Raw genomic sequence first — 24,733 nt, 5'->3', positions numbered from 1 at the left:
TGGTGTTTACGTATACATAATATTCTTGGAATTGAAGTGAATTGAAGCCTTGGAATTGGAATCAGAGGCGCAATTTTGATTTCGTTGTATTATTATTGTTAACTTAAGAAATTATAAGCAAGTTTTTCCCTTCTCGTATTTATTTCATTATATTATTATTGCTGACTTAAGAAATTATAAGCAAGTTTTTCCTTTCTCATATTGAGTCATGCTAAGTCTAATCTAAGCGCATTCTAAGACCCTTGATCAGATTTCTTGAGATACATACTCCAACAGAGTCGACTAGTGTCTTTTGAGATAGAAATATCAATCTTTTGTGTACCCTTGCCTGGATAAACTAGGATAAATTAAACTGAAATATGAAGTTATGAGGTAAATTAAGGGCATAGAGAAGGATCCATTATTCAATATTCTACTCAAAGTCCAACCAGCAATCTAATTTGTAATTACTAATTTTGTATTGTGTCCGTTTGAGACTTTTGCAATACTACAAAAGAAGCCATACCATAGTTGGTTTGTAGAAAAAGTTGTACTGCAGAAGAAGCTATACCATTGTAAAAGTGGGTGTTTGCAATTTGTTTAAAAGAGAAAATAGATCAAATACAAAATATGTAATGGTCTGTTGATAAGGGATTCAAAATCATTTTCTTGTTTATTTGATTTAGTTGCTCAATGTAGCCGCTCTGTCATTACCTGACATAGCTAACAACATAGCCTTTTTGTCATTACCTGGCACATTGCCAAAACTTGATATATGCGATACATGACCAAAATGTTAATCATTCTTCCATAACAACTAACAATACAATCACTGTCATTACTTGGCACATTGCCAAAACCTGATATATTCAATATATGACCAAAATACTAATAATTCTTCCATAACAGCCAACAGTTGTTCTCATAAAGTTTCTATAAATTATTGACCAACGCAAAATAGGATACTTATGTCCAGTATCACCATCATATAAGCTTATGAAAAGCTTTACAAAACAGTGACCACAAAAAGGTTCTAACAATTAACGGTCCTACCAACTACTATTGTTGTTGCTCCTCAACCTTTTCCAGCTCCACTTCTAGCTCTTCCTTTTCCAGCACTAGCTCTAGCACCTTTTTTAGATCTACCAACTCCATTGCTTCCAGCAACACTTGTTTGGGTTGAGACCTATAATAATAGAAACATGGTAAGTATGCATGCACAACAAACTAAATGACCAAATATTGGCAATTTGCAAATAATAACCACAATGTATATAATATAATATGGAAAATACTATAGTTGATTGGCTTCCAGCAACACTTGATGGATGACAATCCTCTTCCACTCTTAAGCCCATAAACACATGATTGCCTCATGTTCTCCTAATCTACAACAAGCTCAAAAAAATTGCAGTTAGCAACTATAATAAATAGCATATACCAAAACTTAGTTAGCAATAAGCATGTATTAATACATGATTTTGTCTCCCTATAGTAGATGTTGCTCCTTGTCTCTACTCAGTCTGGCCCTCACTAGTATCATTAGATTTAGGGGGTACTTTGCATCCTCTTTTGTTGTGACCTAATTGTCCACAATTGGTACATTTTTGTGCGGCAGATGACTTCTTCAACTTATGTGAAATCCTTCGTGCATCATTAGCAGCTTTCTTCCTCTTGTTCTCCTTTGGTCTTCCAGGCTATACTAGCATCTTTGGAGGTAGAATCTTATCACTTGCTTCCTTTGGCCAAAACTCCTCACCATTGGTAGGCTGGATAAGATGTAAGTTCTAAGGTAAGTCTTAACCTTGTAGTAGTGATGCACATAATTTACTACCTTTTCTTTCTTGTAATCAATTGCTGAAACCGCATGCTTACAAGGGATGTCTGTTAAATCCCATCTATAGCAAGCACATGTATGCTTGTCCAGATCAACTACAAACTGATTTCCCTTACAATGCACTTCAAACTTTGACCCACCAGACCATGTAGATATGCAATCCCTAGTTGCTTCCTTGTTAACTTCTAATTTATCTTGAATCCTAGGACAAATTGGGCCAAACTTCTTCAACACTGTATCCATATTTCTTGGGATCCTTTTCATAAGATACCTCCTAATCATCTCACACATAGTCAATATGGACTTATCCCTAACATCAATTATCTTGGAATTAAATGACTCACAAAGGTTGTTTAACAACATGTCACACTTAGTCCAAGTACTAAAAGCATGTCTACTTCAATGTGCACAGTCAATACCCATTAAATGCCCATAAGCATTGACATCTACATTTCTCATCATCTCCATCTTTCCCTCAAACCCAGATCTGGTTGTCTCTCTTGCTGCTGCCCACATTAAATCCTTCAATAGTTTAACCTTGTGCTCCTTGAAGTTGGCATATAAATGCCTAACACAGAACCTTGTATATGCTTTAGGAGCAATTGTTGCAAGAGCAGGAAGTAAGCCCTACATTAAAAAAAAAAAAAAAAAAAAAAAAAAAAAAAAGAGGTTATTATGTAGATATTAAATAATTTGAACACTAAATTTAAATTTAAATATATACAATGAATACAACATTAAACTTGCACAAAAAAAAAAAAAAAATACATACCTTCTGTTGGTCAGAAGTAAAGGTCCAGCCACATTCTCTCACAGGACTAATATCAGCTAACAACAACTCCAAAAACCACATCCCGTCATTCCCATCAATCCCAACAGCTGCCAATAGTTGCCCCTTCAAAAACCCTCTTAAATGACAAGCGTCAAGAATAATAATTGGCTTACACTCCTCTAGAAATTCGGTTCTACAAGTAACTAGGCACACATACATTCTCTTGAAGTGCAGTGTGGGTGTATGCAAATTAATTTTGGATGTAGTGCTCGGATTAGAAACTCTCAACTCTTCACAATAATCTCTAGTTCTTTCAAATTGATAGGCAAACCTTCCTTTAAGTATTTCCAATGCAATCTGCCTAGCCCTAAAGGCTTTGTCCAGGGAAATGTCTACTTGAAACTGATTTTTTATACCTTCCTTTATCTCAGCACTTTTTATGTTGGGTTTTTCTCTAAAAACTTCTAGCTATGCAACTGCAATCCACCTTGCAGAAACCATCATACTATGAAAAGCTCTAGAACATGTATGTTTTTCCCGATAAGTTTTCACAAGCAAAGAGTTTTCTTCATGGTCCCATGAAGCATAAATATCCCACTTACAATTCTCACATTTGTAACTCACCTTGTAAGACTCATTCTTAACAATTAACAATGGATATCTGTGCTTGATTCTATAAGACTGCACAACCCTCTTAAACTCCTTGTAGTCACTAAACAACATCCCTTTCTCAAAAACGGAGTTAGGCATATCCACCTCAGCTCTAAATTCAATGTACTTGGGGTGCTCTTCATCATCCTCAAAATTGACATGTGTGCACAAAACGTCAGAGTGCCCATAATCGCTTTCCCCACTTTTTATATTATGCTCCCCATCACTAAAGCAAGTGGGTACCCAATTTGATGTGTTCTGCTCATAAGGGTGTATGTTCGATTGGTCATAAGCAATAGTTTGGACAATGTGAATGGATGAAGTAAGTGGATGGGTCAATGAGGGAGGATGGTCTCTCATATCTATCAAATTCACTATCATTGACCAAATCAGCATAGTCCTCATCAAAAAAATTGTCATCTACTCCAACTCCTTCATCAACTTCTTTATGAAACTCATGCTCATCATCACCTTCATTACCTTGATCCTCATCAACTTTTTCCCTAATAGCTTGTTCAACATGCTCCACATATATGTGTATTAACCTTTCAGGTGCAAATTCTAACCAGTCACGTACAACCCTAACATCATCATCTTTTTTCAATGGAAATAAGCCATTATGAAGTTCCATATGAGGAATTCGGTAAAAAAATTCTACTACATTCGTAATACCAAGATCTTTGGCATACTTAGGCATATAAAAAATAGCAAAGGTGTCAAGATCAACATCTGAGACCCTTGATTTAGTCCTTCTAGCATATTCAACATGTGTATCACTATGTGTAATGAATACCCCTCCATGATGTATAGACATATCAAATGGTTGATCCATATTCAAAGCCTTGCACACACATATAAATGCATTACTAAAATATTACATTTAATTAATAAATCAATAAAATATAATTCACATACATGTATACAGGAGGCATTACTATAATATAACATTTAATTAACACATTACTAACATCACCATCTTCTTTCAATGGACATAAGCCATTATTAAAATAAATATAATACTATATGCAGACAAGAGCTATAAAGTAGAACACATGGACCACTCTGTTGGACCACAACCATTCCACTTAGTCAATTTACCAAGTAAAGATGTGCATTATTTTACACCATTCAATACACATAGCTCATCATCACAGGCTGACCCACCAAAATTAAATATCAATAAAGTAACCAGTTCTAGACAAAACACAACCAAATATATCATAAACCATTGAACAAAAACCCAAAATCCTTTAAAAAATTCGTCCCAATCAACAGTATCAAAGTGCTACAAAAACCCAAAAAATAATTGAACAAAAACCCAACATTCTGTGCATCTAGCAACAAAATCCCAAACAAAAATAATTGAACAAAAACCTCAACAAACCCAAACAACAAAAGCCCCTACAAACCCAATGAAAAACCCAAAAACTCAATCCAGCAATGGCAAGAAAAATCCAAAAAGAGAGGGAGAGAGAGCCATAGCCATTCCCATCACCGTCGTTGCTGCCGCCTTGGAGCTTACTCATGTTTGGGTTCACAAAGCAAGAGTTGGTTGCAAAGCTGATGTGGTGGTTGCAAGGTTTGGGTTTGTGGGTTAGGGAGCTAAGGGCTGGGTTTTGAGATTTTTTGTTTGGTGGGGAAACGATGTCGTAACAAAAAAAAATTTGTTTTCTCTTTGGGCAAAACAGTGCCGTTTAGCACGTGCAAGGTCAGCACATCATTTCCATTGAAACTGTGTCATTTTAGGGTTTATTTGGCACCAAAAAAAAAAAAAAAAAAAAAAAAAAAACACATCAGCAAGATGACATGGCAGTTAACAACAAAAACTAACGGGGGGGTGATTTGCTAACAGAACCAAACGTTGGGGTGTAAAATCCAATCATCCCCAAACGTTAGGGGTGTACTTTGCAATTTAGCCTTTTTTTTTTTTTTTTTGTAATAAACATTTTTTTGTAGTGTATTATCTTACTCATTCTTATCTCAAAGTTGTTACCCCCAAAGCTTGAAAATGTCTACTTCTAGCCAAAAAAAAAAAAAAAAAAAAAGGTATAAATGCACTTTTGATCCCTACATTTTTTACCGTTTCTCAATTTGGTCCCTAAACTGGTTTTGCTCCTAGGTGAGTCCCTTCTTTTTCATAGTCGTTTTTAAAATGGTCCCTACCTTCAACCTAGTTATGAAAAATGCTGAAGTGGCAGATAGAGCGCATTGTTGGTATGTTAATCGCTGACATAGCTAATAAAATAATAATAAAATATTTTATTTGAGATTTTTTAAATGCCATGTCAGCATTTTTTGAATTAAAAAAAACCATATCAGTTTAATTAAAAAAAAAATAATTTATATTTTTCAATTTCAATTTAATTCAAATTAAATTTAAAAAAAAAACTTTTAAATCTAAATTTATTATTATTATTATTGCTTTCATTATTTTTTAGGTAAAAACACAAGAACTTGTTCTTCATGTTCTTTTCGAATCCAAGAACAATCAAACCTAGAATAAAAGCACAATCAAACCCAGAACAATGCAAAATTTCATACAAAATCTCTATCTTCCATCGAAACCTCCAGAACATGAAAAAATCATCAAACCCAAACCCACATGAGAAAACCAACCCAAAAAAATCATCAAACCTCCAACTCAGAAAAATGTCAAACCTAGAAACCTCCAACCCAGAACATGAACTTCATTCTTCATGTTCTTCTCCAAATCAAGACAAACCCAATTGACTAACCCAATCCACCATCAACTCGCCATCAATAGCACTGAATCCACCATTAACAACACAAAAGCACCAATGTTCTCTACCTTCCTTCTCCGGTGGAAAACTCCTCATGCAAAGCGACCTCAACCACTTCGATCCAAGGCTCCAACGCCATCGTTCTCTCTCACCCAGGTCAAGTTCATTTTTCCAACGAAATCCATTGTTCCCATCATTTTCTCCGCATCAAGAGAGAAGCTTGATCTGCTCGCACTGATCTTCTCCCTGTTGGTCTGCTTGTGAGTTTGTGAGCTTCGGCGCCTAATGGAGAAGAAGGCTGAGCTTGTGAGTTTAGTGGTAGAGAGTGTAGAAGTTTTTTTTAAGCTGATGAGGTTAACCAAAAACAAAAACAAAAAGAATTAAAACGATTATGAATTTTTATTTTTTAAGAAATGATTTTAGTTTAAATTAGATTTAAGGTTTTTAAAAAAAAATTTAATTTACTTTTTTTTTTTAATTTTCTTAGCTGGCTTTTTTTATTAATTTAAACACTGACATGGCATTTAAAAAAGATAAATATATTTTTTACTATTATTTTATTAGCCATGTCAGCAAACAGTGCATTCCATCTGCCACTTCAGCATTTTCTGTAACTAGGTTGACGGCAGGGACCTTTTTAAAAATGACTATGAAAAAGAAGGGACTCACCTAGGAGCAAAATTAGTTTAGGGATCAAATCGAGAAACGGCTTAAAATGTAGGGACCAAAAATGCATATACACCAAAAAAAAAAAAAAAAAAAAAAAAAAACCTAATAGTAAAAACTCATTCACACAATTCAATATGATATCAACATATAAGAAATAATGAATTTATTGTTCCATTGCCCATATCAATGGGTTGGCTAAGAGTGGCAATGCTCCTTGGTATAAATATGTGCATTACAAAGTCGTCCATTGCAGTAATCAACCTGCAAAGCATCCTTGGATGGATGAACATCACAAATCTGCCATTCACAGGGTGAGATTCCTTGATTCGAAGAGTCGTGTTCTTGTACACCATATGGTACTGCAGAAGTGCAGATCTATAAAGTATACACTATGGTCTATATCGATTCTTTTTGTGAATAAATTGGTGCACACCTAAATAAACAAACAAAACGTGCATAGTTTGTAAAAAGAATTTACTGAAAATTTACATGAAAATTAATCAAGAAAGAGTATAGTATGCGTGCACACCTATACTTTTTTTATAATTACATGCTATACTTTTTTTATAATTACATATTATTATATAGTAATTATACTAGGAAGGGATTTGGAAGGAAATTATGGAAGTTGAGTTGCTTGCCATATAATGTCTGATGTAAGGATTTTAGTTTGATCACTATTTTATTTAATCCCTGCAATTAAATATGGACATCAAATCTAAGTTTTGCCATTGGTAAAATAGCCTAGCAAGAATTTTGGTTCCTAAGTTGTGTTATGAATTAGATGCTTTCTAATTGATGTTCAAAATTGTTTTACTAATTGCATTGGTGATAGCGAACCAAAAGATTTATCAGTTTGAGGGTGCTTATTAGTTGGTTAGGAGTGAAAATTTGCTTAAGACCAAATCAGTAAGTCTAGGAATACCACATTTTTCTATAACCAGTTATGATTAGTACATAATAAAAATGGTGTTTTTTTTTTTTTTTTTTTTTTGAGAATCTAATAAAAATGGTGTTAACAGTGAATAATGGATTCAGGTGAAATATAATGCTTTTATCCTGGCATGCCATGTTAACAATGTGAAATAAGTGTTTAGCCCTAGCATTTAAATTGCAATTTTTTTATTTTTCGTTTTTTCATTTTTATATAAGGTTATGAATCTTTATTAATGCAATTTTTTTATTTTTCGTTTTTTCATTTTTATATAAGGTTATGAATCTTTATTAATATATATATATATAGAGAGAGAGAGAGAGAGTTATGTTTTTTTTTTGGTAGAAAAAAGTGGTCTTATTTAATTGACAAGAAACTATTACATCATTGTATGTCCAAAAGCCATCTTTGAGGATGGCTAGTTACAAAAGGTCCCATACATTAGCAACTAAAGTTGGAATAAAACAAGGAAGTAAATCCTCCAATCAAACTGATTCCACAGCCTTATCTGCTGACTGATAAGCCACATTAATTAAAAGATTTACAAAAGGAAAACAATAAAATCACTAAATTGCATCCCTTGCAACTGCCTGTGAATGGCCTCCAAAATATGACCACAAGTAGCTGTAGAATTCTGATCAGTTTGAAGCACAAACTATATCATCCCATTCAAAGAGCCCAATATCGACACAAAATCTAACAACATTGTCAATGGCCAATGACCTGATGGTAGGAAGCTCTCATGGCTTATTACCTTGTGAGTCTGTGGTTGTGGGTTCAACTAGCGGTATGTCTTATCTAGTGCTTGTATGGTCCCACACCCTACATGATAAAGTTTAAGTAAACCACGATCATCTGCGGTGTTAAGTAATAATAATAAAATATGACTATAAACAGTAGAATTTTTTCTTATTACCTTGACCACATAACTTTTATCCAAACGGTTGAGCCACAATCATTTGTGGTGCTAAGCATGTCAGCCTGTGTCTACACCATCTAAGTTAAAATTGATCAAACATTGATGGCAAGATGAACACACAGTGAAAGGAAATCCAACAGGGGCGACCTGAGAACACATCTAACACACAAGAACACAAGCACAATGAGTGTCCATATGAATGCCCACATGTGATCTCAGTTTGCCCCTGTAGGACTCCTTCACCTTTGTTGGATTCCTTATATTTTTTCCTTTGATTTTGATGATGTCAGTGGAGATAATCCCATTGTTATATATATAGCCTAGCACACTTTAAAATTCATGTACTTTGCTAAAATGTACTACACCTCAGTACTTGCAAATAGATTGTTGATAGTATTTAACAGTCAGTACAACTTTGTACTCCCTTTTATGCAAACTCCATTGTACTATTAAAATGTTGAAGTCGTATTACACAAAATGCAAGCAGTACATTTAATATTGTTGTGTACATTCAATGATTGTAACTCCAATTTCGTTGTAGTATCATATGGAAGTACAATTGTTGTGTACTATATTGGTAACGTTCACAATTTCTGAATATGTTTAAGAAAATGTGTCCAGATTGCTGGGATGATGTTCAATCGTTGAATTTTTGATTTCACTCAGTCTATAGTCTATAGCTAGAAAGGTTGAATCTTCTTCTTCTTTAAAAAAAAAAAAAAAAAAAAAAACTATTAAATTCCTTCTAGAACATTTCAACAACTACCTTTAATTTCTCAACCAAAAAAAAAAAAAAACCCCTTTAAATTTCTTCTAGGACATTTATCATAAAATGTGGTAAACGGTCAACCATTCTTGCTTGACTTAAAAATATAAGGGCACTAATATACTGAATGAAAATTAGTAGATTACTGTAGGAATAGTAATAAAATTTATTATTGATTAAAAAAAAAAAACATTGTATATATAAGAGTAACACTACAGTTACAAACTATTTTACAAAATTTTTACAAAATGTTAATGTGACCAGCCTCTTATTGGTTTTTATCTAGACCCACTATTAATATCACTTTTTCATTTACCAATAATCACTCACTATATCGGTAATTTGTAAATTTTTTTGTAAAATAGTTGAATAATGCTAGAAATACAAACTATTTTACAAATTTTTTTTACAAATTGCTAATGTGTTGAGTGATTACTGGTAAATGAAAAAGTGATATTAATAGTAGACCTATATGAAAATTAATAAAAAAATTAGCCACATCAGCAGTTTGTAAAAATATTGTAAAATAGTTTGTGGCTATAGTATTACTCAAAATAGTTTGTATCTTTAGCATTATTATATGTATAATACCTATTACTATTCATATGTTAGGTAAAATTAGAATAATTAATTGTTATATGCATATAAAAAGTTTGCATTTATTAGAAATATATTAATTGTAAAAATTATTACAACTATTAAGGAATAATTATAATAGTCCATTTTAAGAGAAATAACTATTTCTAAATTTTAAGAATAGCAATCACTAGGGAATAACTCTTTTCTATAATAAAAATGTAATCAAATAACTAAATAGTTTGTTTCTCAAATAAAAAATAAAAACTAAATAGTTATTCCTTATTATAAATAACCATTCTATTACAAAATCTATTACATTATGTCAAATATATCCTAAATGCATCAATTCTTAAATTTTTATGTGCAAATTATGATGTATTTCTAAAAGCTTATCTCAAATGAAATATATGTGCATTTTACCTTAACATTTTGATATACAATGTATTTTTTTTATTTTTTATTTTTTATTTTTAGAATCGATGTACAGTGTACTTACAAAAGTGTTCATGACTAATTTTGTTTTATCATATTTTCAATGGACCTCCAAACCCAAAAAGTTTAAAAGGTCGAGATTACACTGCATGGCCCACTAAGGCCACAAATGCTTAAGTACTCATTGGGCCCTTACAAAATTTGATCATTCAAGCAAACAAAAGGCCGTATTCATGTAGTCAAAAGCCCACTGTTCTTAAACTCTAGTAACAGGCCGGGTAGTGGTCCAGTAGGTAGGTAGGGAGGACAAATTACTGTTTCACAGACCTAAGGTACACTTCACACAGTGTCAACATTTTTCAAACCCAGGTATCCACAATTGTCAAAAATGCCCACACTTTACACATGATGTAAAAAAAATGTAGTTATTGTTGAATGTAAAACAGTCAAAAGTCCTTTTAAGAAGGGACAAAAATGATTAATGTGACACTCATACATCTTGATACTTGTATGTATTCTCTCTCTTTGGCATGATTTGTTGTTTTATCATGCTCAGATACCATTTTTTTTTTTTTTTTTTTAAGGTGTCAAATGATAAATTAACCATAACCATAAAACACAACAATTAACGTAGTTCATCAAACTTGATACCCATCAATGATTTAATATTAATTCGGGTTGAACTATTGATTTATGTAATTGGTGAATTACAACCACAATTCACAAATCTTTCAAATCTAATCACAGATATAAACTAATCCAAATCTTCAATACATCCAAAGGAGGCTTAACCATTTCCCTTTCCAGATCAATTTTGAAGAAGCCTGCATGAGAGGCACAAGAAACAGCAAAGAGAGCAGCTATACGTGCATGCTTAATTTCCACAAGATTACATGATTCTGATCTATACTTTTCAATGTACAGCTGCTCATTGAAGTGGAAAATAAATAAATAATTTTGAAAAATGTGTACCATTCCCATATTTTGTGGTGTAAATTTAAATTTGTATATGTCTAAAATTTATTTTTTATGTAAAATAAACCTGGAACAGTATAGAAGTACGTACCCATTCTAATATAAAAAACAGGAATGTTTGGATAGAGTATTGGAAACATAAATAGTTATGTCTTCAAAGCACTAGAAGACTAAAATCCAATTCAATATTTTCATTAAGAAGAGAGATTCCTTTTATCACTCTAACTAAGATGGGAGGAGATACCTTTTATCTTATCTTTAGGCTATGCTTTTCCACGTAGAAGCAGAAAAAATTGCTAGCTAGCACATGTTTGAGCACTCATGGACACAGGAAACATAACATTATATAATAAATATTCCAACCTTTGTATACATAGAAGTGGGGATGAGACTTGAGAGAGAGTGTGGAAAAGTATATGAAATTGTTCTTTCCATCTTCTTTTAAGTACATAGCAATCAATGAATTTTCTAATGCTTTGCAGAGCTTGACCCATATATTGTTGTCTTTTGGAGAAAAGAAGGTGATGTTCCTTTCTAAAGCATATTTTGTCTTTCAAGTCACTCATCACCAAGAGTATCTTTCCACCTTTTTTTTTCAATGAAATTTGAAAAAATAAAAAAGCTTCATGAATATGACATTATTGCTTCTTCTCAGGCATCCCTAAACTCACTTTCACAAAGGGGAAAAAAAATTTACTAAAAAAAGGGGGAAAAAATTACTAGATATGCATGAATATACCAACTATTTGGTTGGAACCCACTTCTCCAGAAAGTGAGAGAAAGAGAAGAGTATGGCTCTTTATCATTGGAATTTCAATCATATTATTCTAGTATGATCCTTCTTTAGAATACTGTACAGAGACAAATGCATGAGAGGTAATGATGCAAAAATCCAAGATGCAAACCCATTTCTCTTAAGGAACATAAATCCATTATGAGTTAAAGTTGTCCTTAGATCCTTTGCATGTGAAATTTAATGATTTGGCTGAGATATGGTGGTGCAGGTTTTTTTTTATAATAATTTTTTTAAAATATTGTATTAATCTAAACCCTGAACTTTTCAAATTTGGTTTAGGGGGTTGGATTTTCCAATTTGATTGGGAGTTTAAATTTATACAATTTGAAATTTTCAGATTTTATTTGAAACTTAACAAAATTATATGGTTCAACTTGTAACAATTTCAAAAAGTATCTTTAAAGTATGAGCAAGATATAGGTACAATACTTAGATGCTGCTCTTAAGGTTTCACTCTTAAGATTTTGTCATGTGAATTTTTTCTCATGGGATGAAAGTGTATTTTTTAGTTAAGTAGCCACATAGCAGAATCTTAAGAGGAGAACTTAAAGAGCAGTATCTAAGATACTGTATTTAAGTTTTGTCCTTAAAGTATAATTAATTAGCACCTCCAATTATTTCAAACAAAGAAGTTTATGGGTCAAATCTCTCTCTCTCTCTCTATAGAATTATGAAAAAAAAAAAAAAGTGAGTTATAGTTTGCATTATTAAGAGGCAGCAACATTATGAAGGGAATAGGATCGCTATAAAGGGAATAGTCACCATGATAATTGATAAGTACACCATACCAATTAGGCATATAGTATGTGGTATGTTCTGTTGTCAGATACTTTGAGAAAGTTGATGTTTTATATGCAAAACCATGAGCATGATGTGTGTGTGTCTGCAATGATAAGTGAAGGCCTTGAAGATACTAAAACCGAGGACTTTTAAGACCAAGTCTCTGGTATATCATTTCCCCATAACCAATTTTGATCTATCAATTATTTGACAAGACATTGAAGATTAAAATGCAGATGCTTACTCTTCAAAGCAGACAAAGATCTAACATGAAAACAACGAGGTATATGACAATGATACTCTAGCGTGACTATCTGTTGTCTGCAATCTGCATGTGAAAAATATACGTACTTTCTTTTAGCCTGTGTTACTGTGTTAGGATTAAAAATTTGGGTCTTATTCAGCCCCTTATTCAATCTGTTTTGTACTTAACACACAAAAGGAAAGGAGGAGTTGGTGTTTGGTGTCACCGTTATGCTTGCAAGCAGGAGAAGAAGGGAGAGCTTATTATAACACTATTAGGTTTTCATATGAGGGTCAATTTAGTTCCTGTTTTTAATCAGCTTTGAGCAATTAATCCCTAAACTTTATTTGTGATAAATTAAATCTTCCAATTAATATGTTCAATTAAAGATTAACGAATTTAATCGTGCGATGTACACATGGTTCTACCACGACATTTATAATTTTAAAAATCACATGATTACTATATCATGTGCTTATATATGTTATTTTTAATGAAAAAAATTGAACATATTTGATTTGTCACAAATCTAAAGATTAGAGAGTTAATTATTCAAATCAAAAGTATAATAACTATGTTGACACTCACTTGAGTCCAACTGACACTAATATGCTTAAATCTGTTAGTTTTAATGACAAATTATTAACATATTTGATTTGTCACAAATCTAAAGATTAGAGAGTTAATTATTCAAATAAAAAGTCTAATAACTAAATTGACACTTGCATCAAAGTTAAAAAGGTGGTGTTTGTAAAACTTTCAAAGTTTAAAAGCAGCACTTTCTCCCTACTTATTTTGAATTCACATAATAACAAGAACTAAATCTATTTTGTAATTTTCAGCAATATATTGATATATAATTCAATCAGACATATATGTTTTTGTCCTCTATATATGTACTAAAATATTCTTCACCTGCAACCATACTTTATTGCACCAATAACGTGGAACACTTGAAGCTAAAAATTGAGTGAATGTAGCTCTGCTCGATATGCAACTTTATCATTTTTAAAATTTTAAAGCAAGGAACTTTCATGTAGCTTCAGTCAGCAAACCATTTGAATAAACTTTATTAAGCTGAAGACAATTTTTATTTCCTTTCTGCAAGAATCTGATCAAAATCTCTACTTGATGTAACATATGATATTCTTGTTTATTGATGGTTCCTCTCGCTCATAACCCACATGCAATACATTTAGATTTGTGCCAATATAAGACAAAGGGTCTCTATTTCTTCACTTGTTGATGCAAAAGTGCAAGCAGTGGGTCACATGGAAATTTGAGATATATCATGTGATGTAATGCATAACACGTCCACTGCAAATTCTGAACTCTGAGGAAGTCGGTCATATTAATTTGGAATAGAATCTTCCTCATTATTTTAATCTCTTCCTTTGGACCTTAGGATTCTAAGCATTGTATTCTGAAACAAAGGTCTCCTATAGGGAGGACCAGTCAATCATTGTGTAACACATGCAAAAGGCAAAGGGTGTGTTTGGATCCACCATGGTAATCAAAGAAATGAAATCAGATGTGGCTTTCATATGATTTTGGTGCACTTTCCCTAAAATGTAAGAGAAAAAAGGGGGAAAAGAGCCCATATTATCTTATTAAAAGTTAAGTCTGTCTTACCATCCGAGTGATTTGAGTCTTTGAAGATATATCGAATGGAAGTTATAATTTTCAATCTATGTAATGATACTTACTGATTGGGAATAGAAAATGGTTACAAAATTTTGGATAATAAATTTCCTTTCCAAGCCAAAATCCAATTACAATGTTATAAGAAATGTTTAAATTTTTATTTTGCCTTATGGTTTCATAGTGATCCTATTATAATCGACTTTTTCATAACTTTTAAAAGTATTGATAGTTTATATTCAATTGTACCCTGTACAATGTAATGATATGAAAACTTCTTAAAATTTTCAATTGACCAAACAAATATATATATATATATGCAAAAAGTAATACAACATAAAGTGGTGTTGCAAGCTTTTGGCATAAGAAGACTAGCATTTGGTTTTTCAAAAGCCTAAATAGAGTCCCGAAGCACCAAATCACCCTTAAATGTCCCTCACCCTTAAATGCAATGTTGCGCTGGTTGATTGGTTCTGTGGTTTCAAGCTTTGAACCCCAACTTTCCCCTCCTCCCCCCAACAAAACTATCTACTTATCTATAAAAAAAAAAAAGTTTTGATCACACCAATTGATAAAGAATTTAGCCTTTTGAATTTACGAGCATATTGTAATGGAGATTTATTTTGCTCTTTGTTTAGCATAGGGCTTCAACCTCTCTTCACCTCTGAAAGTAATGTTTATGAGGCTTTCTTTTTAAGTGTTATAAGTAGGGTTTCAATAAAACACCAAAATCTAGGTAATGTTTGGATACCGCTTATTTTGTTGAAACTGAAAAGTTATTATTAAAAGTACTGTAGATAAAGGTAAAAGTTAGTTGAAATAGTACAATGGGGCCATAAATAGTGCCAAAAAGTGCGTAAGACCCATGAATAATAGCAAAAACAAGCTGAATAGTGCAATAATTTTAATTTTTCCACCTAACCCAAACGTACACCTAATAAAAAAACAAGTTTACGTAAAACAAGGTCTACAAATCTCAATCGATTGATAATCAATCAAGTTTTAGTTGAAATTTAGTGCTTCTTGGATTCAACATTCTTGTGTCAACTCCAAATAGTTATTTCTAACTTATTTAAAAAAAATTCAAACTAGGTCAAAGTTGTCTATGTTTTGAAGGCCCGAATATCTACCTTCTAATGAAACGAGTTTCACTCATTTTGATACAAAAGAAGTGGGCAAAAGAAAATCTATTCTCATTTTTAAGTAATTTTTTACCAAGACTTAACCCACTTTTACAATGAAAATATTACACCAATAAATTAAAATTTTCCCTCATAAATTCATTTTGGTGCAAAAATATGGGTAAAAGAGTATCAACTCCCCATCTTGAACATATTGAAACTTTATCTTCTTTAAAAAATTTAGAACCCAAACTCAACCAACTTATACAACGAATAAATTACACCGATAAACGTTAACTTTTATAAGCAAATGTCATTGAATGAGTTAAATACTAAAGAAATTAACATATATTTTCAAACAACTTGCAATCACATCTTCCAAATTTTGGTTTTGTTTGATTTTTATGTTTAAAAATACAATTAAACTTAAGGTGCCATACAAACAAACACATGGTGTTACAGGTCACCAATTCTATGCAAGGTATTGATACAAGATTCTATCTGCCTTAGCAATTCTGCTATGCTAACCAAATGAAAACCTCGTCATTAGTGTCATGTCAGCAACACAAGATCTTGCCACGTCAGTCAGCATAGGTGCCACACCAAACTATACATTCAAGACATTTCAAACTCAAACTTTCTCCTTTAGTATGAGGGGTGTGCATAACCGATTATGGCCCAGGTAGCCCAAATCAATTGTAAGTATACTTTCACATATATAAAGAAGAGATATCAAGAGAAGGGACTCAGCTGACATCTCCTAATATTTTTAATGAAATCATTCGTGAATCACATTCAACCACCTAAGTATCCGAGAGAGAGAGAGAGAGCCTCATATTAAATTATTAATTAAGACTAATGTGATGGGGTCATTTGCGACATTCCCACAACAACGGAATCTAATGGGGTCGTGCATGAGACCAGTTTTTTTTCCTCTCATAGAGGGAGGCAGCTTTGAGAATTGAAATCCGCACTCCTTTGGCCATGAGTGACAGAAATGAGAATTAGAAAATGATTTTTCATTTTAAAAGTAGTCTTTTACCAGAGGATAAATATACTATTTTTTTTGCTCTGTTACAGGAAGGAAAAACTTTCCTAGACCCTTTAAGTCACGGGTGTGCCTTGGAATGTGTACAATGCTATGAAATAAATGAATAAAGAGGTCAGAGCTCAGAAATGAGGGAAGGCTAGGAATGTTCCAACTAACATACATAAAATACATCCATATTCTTTTCTCTTTTTGAGTAAAATATATCTATATGACTATATGCAGACATAAGGGAAAGGTTATAAAGAGGGGATCCTCATGTGCTTGCCTTTGTGTCTCACTGTTAACCAACCTTATAGATCAATTGGTGAGGGCAATATACTGTGGTATAAGTAATGAAGATTTAGATTATAATACTGTTTACATCCTTTAATGTGAATTGCAAATTTTGAAAGTTGAAGGACGAATTTAAAACCAACCCTAAACTTAGAGGGTATAAATTACATTTTAACTATGATTTATCATTGTTTAGAAGTTCCTAGTTACATTAACTAGAGGGTATTTGCCTTGATTGAAATACAATTGAAATGACACCTAATATTCAATCCCTGGTTTGGGAAGCACATCTATATTGACAAACACATTTACTATGTCCAAAATTAAACTCTATAAGTTAACTTGAATAGATGAGAATCACAAATTTTTTAATAAGATGATTGAACAGTGTTAATTATAACAAACAACCCAAGCTCATTGGATTATCTTAGTCAATTTCAAGTACATTATATAATCTTAGTTTGGGTTCTTTGTCACACAATTCAATCTATTCGCAAATCAAGTTACATGACTCTATGAGTCCCTACTTGAAAAGGCCACACATTGTGTCTTGCATTTCTTATTCTTCCTTCCCTGTTATCACTCACTATCACTAACATATGTCTTGCATGCTCTATGAATTATAACCCTACCTGTAGTGCAAGTAATTTGATTATATAACACATGCTGTAACCATAGGACTAGTCTACTATATGCATACCATTTAATGGATTTGTTGTAATATGCAAAGTTTAATACTAAATATTTAGTAATTTAGTAATTTCTATTGTACATGTAAGGTCAATCCATGTTGATCTTTTGTTCTCTCTCTCAAATAGAAAGAAACCTTTCTAAATTGCATGCACCAAACATATACATATTGTTCATGTGATTTCTCAAAATTAATAAGTGCATTCATTGTAAAGTATCCCAAAGTTGCAAGAATTAAAGGTTCATGGTAAGCATGTGATGGCTTTCAATAAGAATTTTTAGAATAATAAGTGCATTCATCGTAAGATATCCCAATGTTGACTCAATCTTGTTAGAGAAATAATGTTTAGGATTCCTTTTCTGATTATTTAATTAGGTAAATGTTCAAAATATGATTTCTGTTGAGGTAGCTTCTAAGAATTAAGCTTTCCTTACCATATGCAAAATATAGGCATGTGAATGTCCTATATAGTTTGTTTAATTGGATCTTTTATCTAAAATTGTCATGGAACTTAAGCTCTTGTACAACCATTCTATTCCTACATTGATTCTAATCAATTACAAACTATAGTATGTTGTACTTGCAATAAATCAGAGACAAATAAACTTTTCCCTTACAATTAATTAATGTACTAATTAAATAAATAAATAAGAGGCAGGAAAGTCAGTGCGTCCAACATATTGAAATGGACGGTGTAATTGGTGAAATCGCGGGCCTATATGCATCAAGTGTTAAAATCTATGGATCACATTAATTAATTTATGTCATCATGAGCTTTCAAGTTCCATTTCTAGATAAGAATGATGTCCCTCCTAGAAAGAAATAAAAATCTAACAATGTCTTCACATTATTATCCTAGGAAATTGCAAGACTTGGCTTCTTTATGTTTGGAACAAAAATATAAGCATTTAAAAAAAAAAATATATATATATATATATATATATATAAATCTTTGATTTGAGTTTCTACCTTTTATTTTAATCCTTTTCCCCTTGAACATAGGGAAGAGCCTTCTTGATTTTTGGTCAAGGATAGTGGCAAAAATATAAGACATCAAGATTATTGTATGGGATTTGAAAGTAATATTTAGTGTATAAAACTCTTATTTGTATTAGATTTGAAAGAAGTTGTTGGTAAACCATTTTAATTTTTTCAGAAAGACTGAATTCTTAACAGTAATTTTATTTTATTATATAATTTAAAGAAGAGGAAAACGACAGTGATAAGCATATCTATTTTCTACTCAAGCATCAAGGATTCATGGTAGTTTAATTGGGGTGAAATTGTCAATACACTAAAGGGCACTAAATAGTCAGAAAAGTGGAGTGCCCATATAAATTCAACTATTAGAAAGAAGAAAAAAAAAGAGGGGGGGGGAATAAACAAATGTAAAAGCTTAAGAGACATCCACATACATCTCTACTGTCAAATGCAGTCAAGGGAACAATCAATAGCTAATTAATAGCTCATAGGATCTTATTACATAATAGTAATTCTAGAAATAAAAAAAATGAAATAGTTTACTGACATGCCCATCTGCTTTTTAAAGGTAAAAAACCAGAGAGCACAGGGATTAACTTTTATTTTAGTGACATGGTCGTATGTTTTTTTTGCTAAAGTTAGAAAATTCTTTATGTGAGAGAGAGAGAGAGAGAGAGAGAGAGAGAGCTTTAAACATGTTGCGGGGTTGGAGTGAATGAATAGAGAGTCATTGTAAAGACATATGTGGTAGAAGAAGAAGCATAGTAGTCTGGTGGTAATGGCTTTCACAATGGAGAGGTGTGAAGAGATGGTGTTCTCAGTGGAGTCTCAAAAGACAGTGCCAGCGCCATTTCTGACAAAGACATACCAACTGGTTGATGACCCTCGCACTGATCACATTGTGTCTTGGGGTGAAGATGAAACCACCTTTGTTGTGTGGAGGCCTCCTGAGTTTGCTAGAGATCTCCTACCAAACTACTTCAAGCACAACAACTTTTCAAGCTTTGTTAGGCAGCTTAATACCTATGTGAGAATACAACACTAATCGCTCTCTCTCCCTCTCTCTCTCTCTCTCTCACGCACACACACACACACAAGTCTCTGGTTAACCTGGTCACTCTATTTTGACACCATGAAAAAGTCTTTTTCAATGGGTGATTTTCAAATCACGTCAATTGAGATAAGTAAGCTGGATAGTGCTTTTTTCCCTGTCTTTTTCTTTTCAGTTCAATACCTATACACCAAACACACACATACAGCTTTATTTATCGATTATATTTTTCTCTATAAACTATACCTCTAATCAGTTTCTGTAAACTGTTTGTGTTTGATGAGTTGGTTTATATCAGTTTGGATACATTCTAGTGTGTTTCTCACTTGCTCTAGCCTTTGATGACAAGTGAACGTCTGATGTACACATTTACAATATATATTCCTTTGGATAGTTTAAAGACTAGTAGTATCAATTAAAAGAGTGAGAGAGTCAAATCATTGATGGCTTTGCTTTATAAACTGTAGTCCTAAGACCATTGTTCTACCCTTTAGAAACCTTAGAGAAAAATTGTAGTTTGTTTTTCTTTTGGAAAAGACATGAGATCACCCAAATGGAGATCTTAGTGTGCAAAATGCAAAAAATCTCTCAAAATAAAAATTTTGTATCCCCGTCTTTAGTGTTATACTTTATATTCCATTAGTGATAGTACATCACATCATAAAAAAACCAAAGTTTAAAATTGAATAAATGAATAAAGAATTAGACACATGATATGTTATGATTGGTGAAACATAAAATGAAACATCAAGAATGTAATAGAAGATTATTCATTCCATTTCCATCTCAATAAATATTCCATCATAATTTTTCAATGGGTGTCTACATGCTTCTAATATATATATATATATAGACAAAACTTTCCCTCTCTTCTCATTCTTGTTAATGGCTATATTTTCAGGGTTTTAAAAAGATTGTTTCAGACCGATGGGAATTTGCAAACGAGTACTTCAGAAAAGGTGCAAAGCACTTATTATCCGAGATCCACAGAAGGAAAACCCCTCAGCACCATCACCAACAGTACTACCATGACCAACCACACCAATTTTTCCAACCAGATGATAATGCAGCTTGGTTTGACTCTCCATTGCCATCTCCAAAACCCAATACCGATATCCTTACGGCTCTCACAGAAGATAATCAGCGACTGAGGAGAAAAAACTTCATGCTATTGTCAGAACTAGCTCACATGAAGAATCTCTACAATGACATTATCTACTTCATTCAAAACCATGTAAAACCTGTATCTTTTGACCAAAGAAACAGTCATGCTATTCCCAAGCTCATAGAGTTGGATTCTTTATGTGAGGCTCAAAATGTTGTGGGTGTTCATGGGGTGAAAGGCTGCAACTTGGGTAATAAGTCTTTGGTGACTTCAACTGAGGATACAAACAGTACTGTCAAACTGTTTGGAGTCCCTCTTAGTGGCAAGAAGAGATTGCATTCTGAAGAATTGAAATTTGGGGTCTCTAATGTTTAAACTGTTGGTAGGCTCCAGTTGTTTTGGCTGAGATTTATTAGCAAAAATGTTATGTACAGTTGAGAGCTCAAGTTCAGCTGAGCTAATTAAGCTACTTCATGATTCAGTAGCAATTCTTGGAATGAGCAAGTTTGGCTTTTCCTCTACAGTTTTTCCTAGGAAAAAATTAATTAAATTAAAGACTATGAAACCTTACCAAAAATTACTAATATGCAAAGCCATCTTTCATTTTTTTTTTCTTTACCCTGAGCATAAGCTGGTATCTATAGATTCTATATTGTTAGCAGATTAGGTACTATTGTAAAGAAGTAATCCTGAAAATAAAGAGAGATAGAGAAGCTAAAAAAAGAAACACGTAACTGATAGTAGTCTGCTATATGATATATTTATTAGATCATTCACAGTAAAATAGGTCCATCTTTACTTATTGAATTGTACATTATAATGAATTCATTGAGGGTTATATAAAGAGATCAACTCTAAGCTTAACCAGAGAGACTAAACCGTGTAACACAATTTAATGTATAGTACAAATACCGCAATACAATAATTCAAATTCAAGTGATATAGACAAGACAAGTACATTGGACTTTCACGAAAATCTACACTTTTATTTCATCTTGCTTAAAACAATGTCAGCTCTAAACCCAGGATTAAGGCTCCACCTATCCGAAAATTTTATAAAAGGTCACAAAGCCCTCCATAACTTAAACAAAGGGCCGCCAAAATTGTACAAAGTAGTCCTAAAAGTTTATGTAGATAATTGATTTTTTTTTAAAAAAAAAATCATATATATACATATATATATATATATATATATAAATATAGGTTTTGCATTTTTTCTCCCATCTCCAAAAGTGCCCCAAAGTATTGAGTTATAGAGATCCAACCCAATTGAAATTCTTAAAAAAAAAAAAAAAAAAAAAAAATGCTTTGCCTTTATCGAATAATATATCAATGATATATAGTCAATTTTACTAACTTGTAAAAGATATATTAACAAAATCTAAATACAAAAACTTAATTAACACAAAGAACGATTTCGTCTTAGGCTTCAAAATTTATTAAGGCAGCCCTAGCTTAATTTAAGGACAAATTTTATGATTTTTTTTTTAAATTGTAGTCTTATTTATGTTTGAGATATAGTGAGGCATTAAGAACCTCTTATGTTATTTTTATTTTGAATTAAAATTCTCTTTTTTAATTCTTTTTTTTTATATAATTCAATAATTATAATAAATAAGGAGGGGAGATTCAAACCATGGTTCTCCTCTTATAAAAGACCAAATAATATCTCTAAATTACAAGACTCTTAATAATTTTGATTTATAAAGATGAAAATACATGTAGCCATAAACCTAAAACCAAAGAATAGAGTGCTATGATATATTGTCTATTCAAATAAACAAACCAAAGAGGTGATTGCGATGAAATCTATAACCTTAAAATATGGCATCGTTTTCATAACTGCTTCCAAGTGTTCCTAGGCAAGGTGGAGCCAAGGCCCTCTTTACATAGAATTTCTAATTAATCATTATACCAAATTATCCATAAGGAAAAATTAATAGAGTCGTTAATTTGTAATAGATGGTCAGAAAAGGGAGTCATGATTTTTCTTTAACCAAAATGTTCTACTGTAGGAATCTGAAGCTTTGCATTATTCGTATTTAATAATATAGATTGTGTTTAAAATACCATAGCCATACATAATCTTTGTAAGCTTCTTCTTTCTTTGTTTAATTTTTCCACCCCCTTAATTTGTATTAATATCCCATATAAAAAATTGTGCTGATGAGACCAGATCTTATGAAATACTTTAAATTTCTCATTTTTCACCTATTGGGGCTAATTAAAATTAATTACTTCTCAATGTGCTTTTTTTTTTTGTTTCTGTGTCCCTCACTTTCAATTCCAACAACAATTTAAACACTAACCACTACGGCTAATCATTTTTCTTTACTAACAAACTAACTAATTAGGCACTCAGCAATCTAGGTGATAAAGCAAACATTGTTTTCTTTACTTTTCAGCCAGAATTCTAGGGAAACAAACAGATCATAAGTGGGTAAAAAATAATGAATTCGAGAATATCCAGAGGGTGTAAGTGGAGAGGATATTGAGCAATCATTTCATGCATTGAGTTTGGCGTTTTCATCATGTGGAATCTAATTTTATTTTTACTTTCTGTTTTCTCTGAAAAGAAGAAAAGAGGCCATAGAAAAGGGGGGAAAAGAGTAGCCAATTAAGCAAGCAAAGTGAGAAAAAGAATATTTTTGATGAAAATTGCTTTGGGATTGTAATATAATGCACCTTTTTTTGTGCCTCGAGTTTGTTTCCCATCTTCTTATGTAAGTTATTAAGGTTTTTTTTTTTTTTAATTTTAATATTATTTTTTAATGCTCATAATATAGGTGCACCTTCAACACCAAGAATAGCAGTAAAGTAAATTATCTCTCAAGCATGTTGGGCCATTTTGTGCGGGGCCTAAGTCGGTGCAACCAAAACTATGAATGGATTTATCCAAGGCCCAGAAAATTAGTTGTTCAGAGTTCAGACTTGGGTAAAGAATGCTCTTTTGGGACGGAAACGGTTTGGCTTCAATTGCCAATAGGAAAATAATGTGTCCCATCATTTATAATACACATAACTCACTTAACTTAACTAACCAAATAATATAAGTCATAGGCATTGTACATGACAAGTACTAATGTCATTTTTCTATTGGTGGTTGGAGCCTAATTAAGGCTCCAAACATGTTTAGAGTCAAATTTTGTATGTTAAGAATTAGGTGTCCTATTTTAATTCATGATCTCAAGTGAATTAAAAGTAAACAATATATTGTTCTAGCATGTATAGATCACTTATCTCATGTCATTTATGTATGTGAGAGCCATGCATATGGATCCTACACATGTGTCATGAGTAAGATTTTACCCAGTTGGATCGAGGTTAAAATTCTTAATCAATTTCTTCTTGGTGGTGGTGGGTTAGGAAAATTCCAAACCATCACTGACCCACCAGCCTCTATAGTTGGTTGATCGATTGAAAATATAGGTGGTTTCAATACGCAGATTGGCCGGGTTACCAATATATATTTGATTAAATTAAACCTTCTATAAATGGGTCATAAAATATAACTTTTAGTGTGTCCTTGATATTCTTTCAAATAGTTTTTTGTTTTCTCTCGAATAGCAAATGAAAGAAAAAGAATAACAAAAATACAAAAATAAATAAATAAATAAATAAAATTGAGGCCTAAGCTTTTTTAATAACCATATTTTTTTTTGGATTCCCTATATATATATACACACATATATACACATAAATATAATTCAACCCACAGAACAGCCCAACCTACTATTTTTTGAAG

General features: G+C 32.2%; 1 protein-coding gene and 1 long non-coding RNA gene across 2 annotated transcripts; one reads left to right on the top strand and one right to left on the bottom strand.

Annotated features, from left to right (window-relative positions):
- Positions 1–7,951: 7,951 nt before the first annotated feature.
- LOC115982717 lies at positions 7,952–8,779 on the bottom strand. Its single transcript, XR_004089720.1, has 2 exons — positions 8,500–8,779; positions 7,952–8,405 (listed from the first exon to the last, which is right to left on the bottom strand). It is a non-coding gene; the product is annotated as an uncharacterized LOC115982717 (long non-coding RNA).
- Positions 8,780–19,458: 10,679 nt separating this feature from the next.
- Positions 19,459–21,625, top strand: LOC115982640 (heat stress transcription factor B-4b-like). Its single transcript, XM_031105329.1, has 2 exons — positions 19,459–19,859; positions 20,785–21,625. The coding sequence occupies exons 1-2, from the start codon at positions 19,611–19,613 to the stop codon at positions 21,361–21,363; spliced, it is 828 nt and encodes a 275-aa protein (XP_030961189.1). The 5' UTR covers positions 19,459–19,610; the 3' UTR covers positions 21,364–21,625.
- The last annotated feature ends 3,108 nt before the right edge of the window (positions 21,626–24,733 follow it).

This window comes from Quercus lobata, chromosome 1 (genome assembly GCF_001633185.2).
Source record: "Quercus lobata isolate SW786 chromosome 1, ValleyOak3.0 Primary Assembly, whole genome shotgun sequence".
In the NCBI taxonomy this organism is placed as follows: Eukaryota; Viridiplantae; Streptophyta; class Magnoliopsida; order Fagales; family Fagaceae; genus Quercus; species Quercus lobata.
Note: the sequence above shows the minus strand (reverse complement) of the source record. Positions and strands in the feature narration are given on the sequence as shown.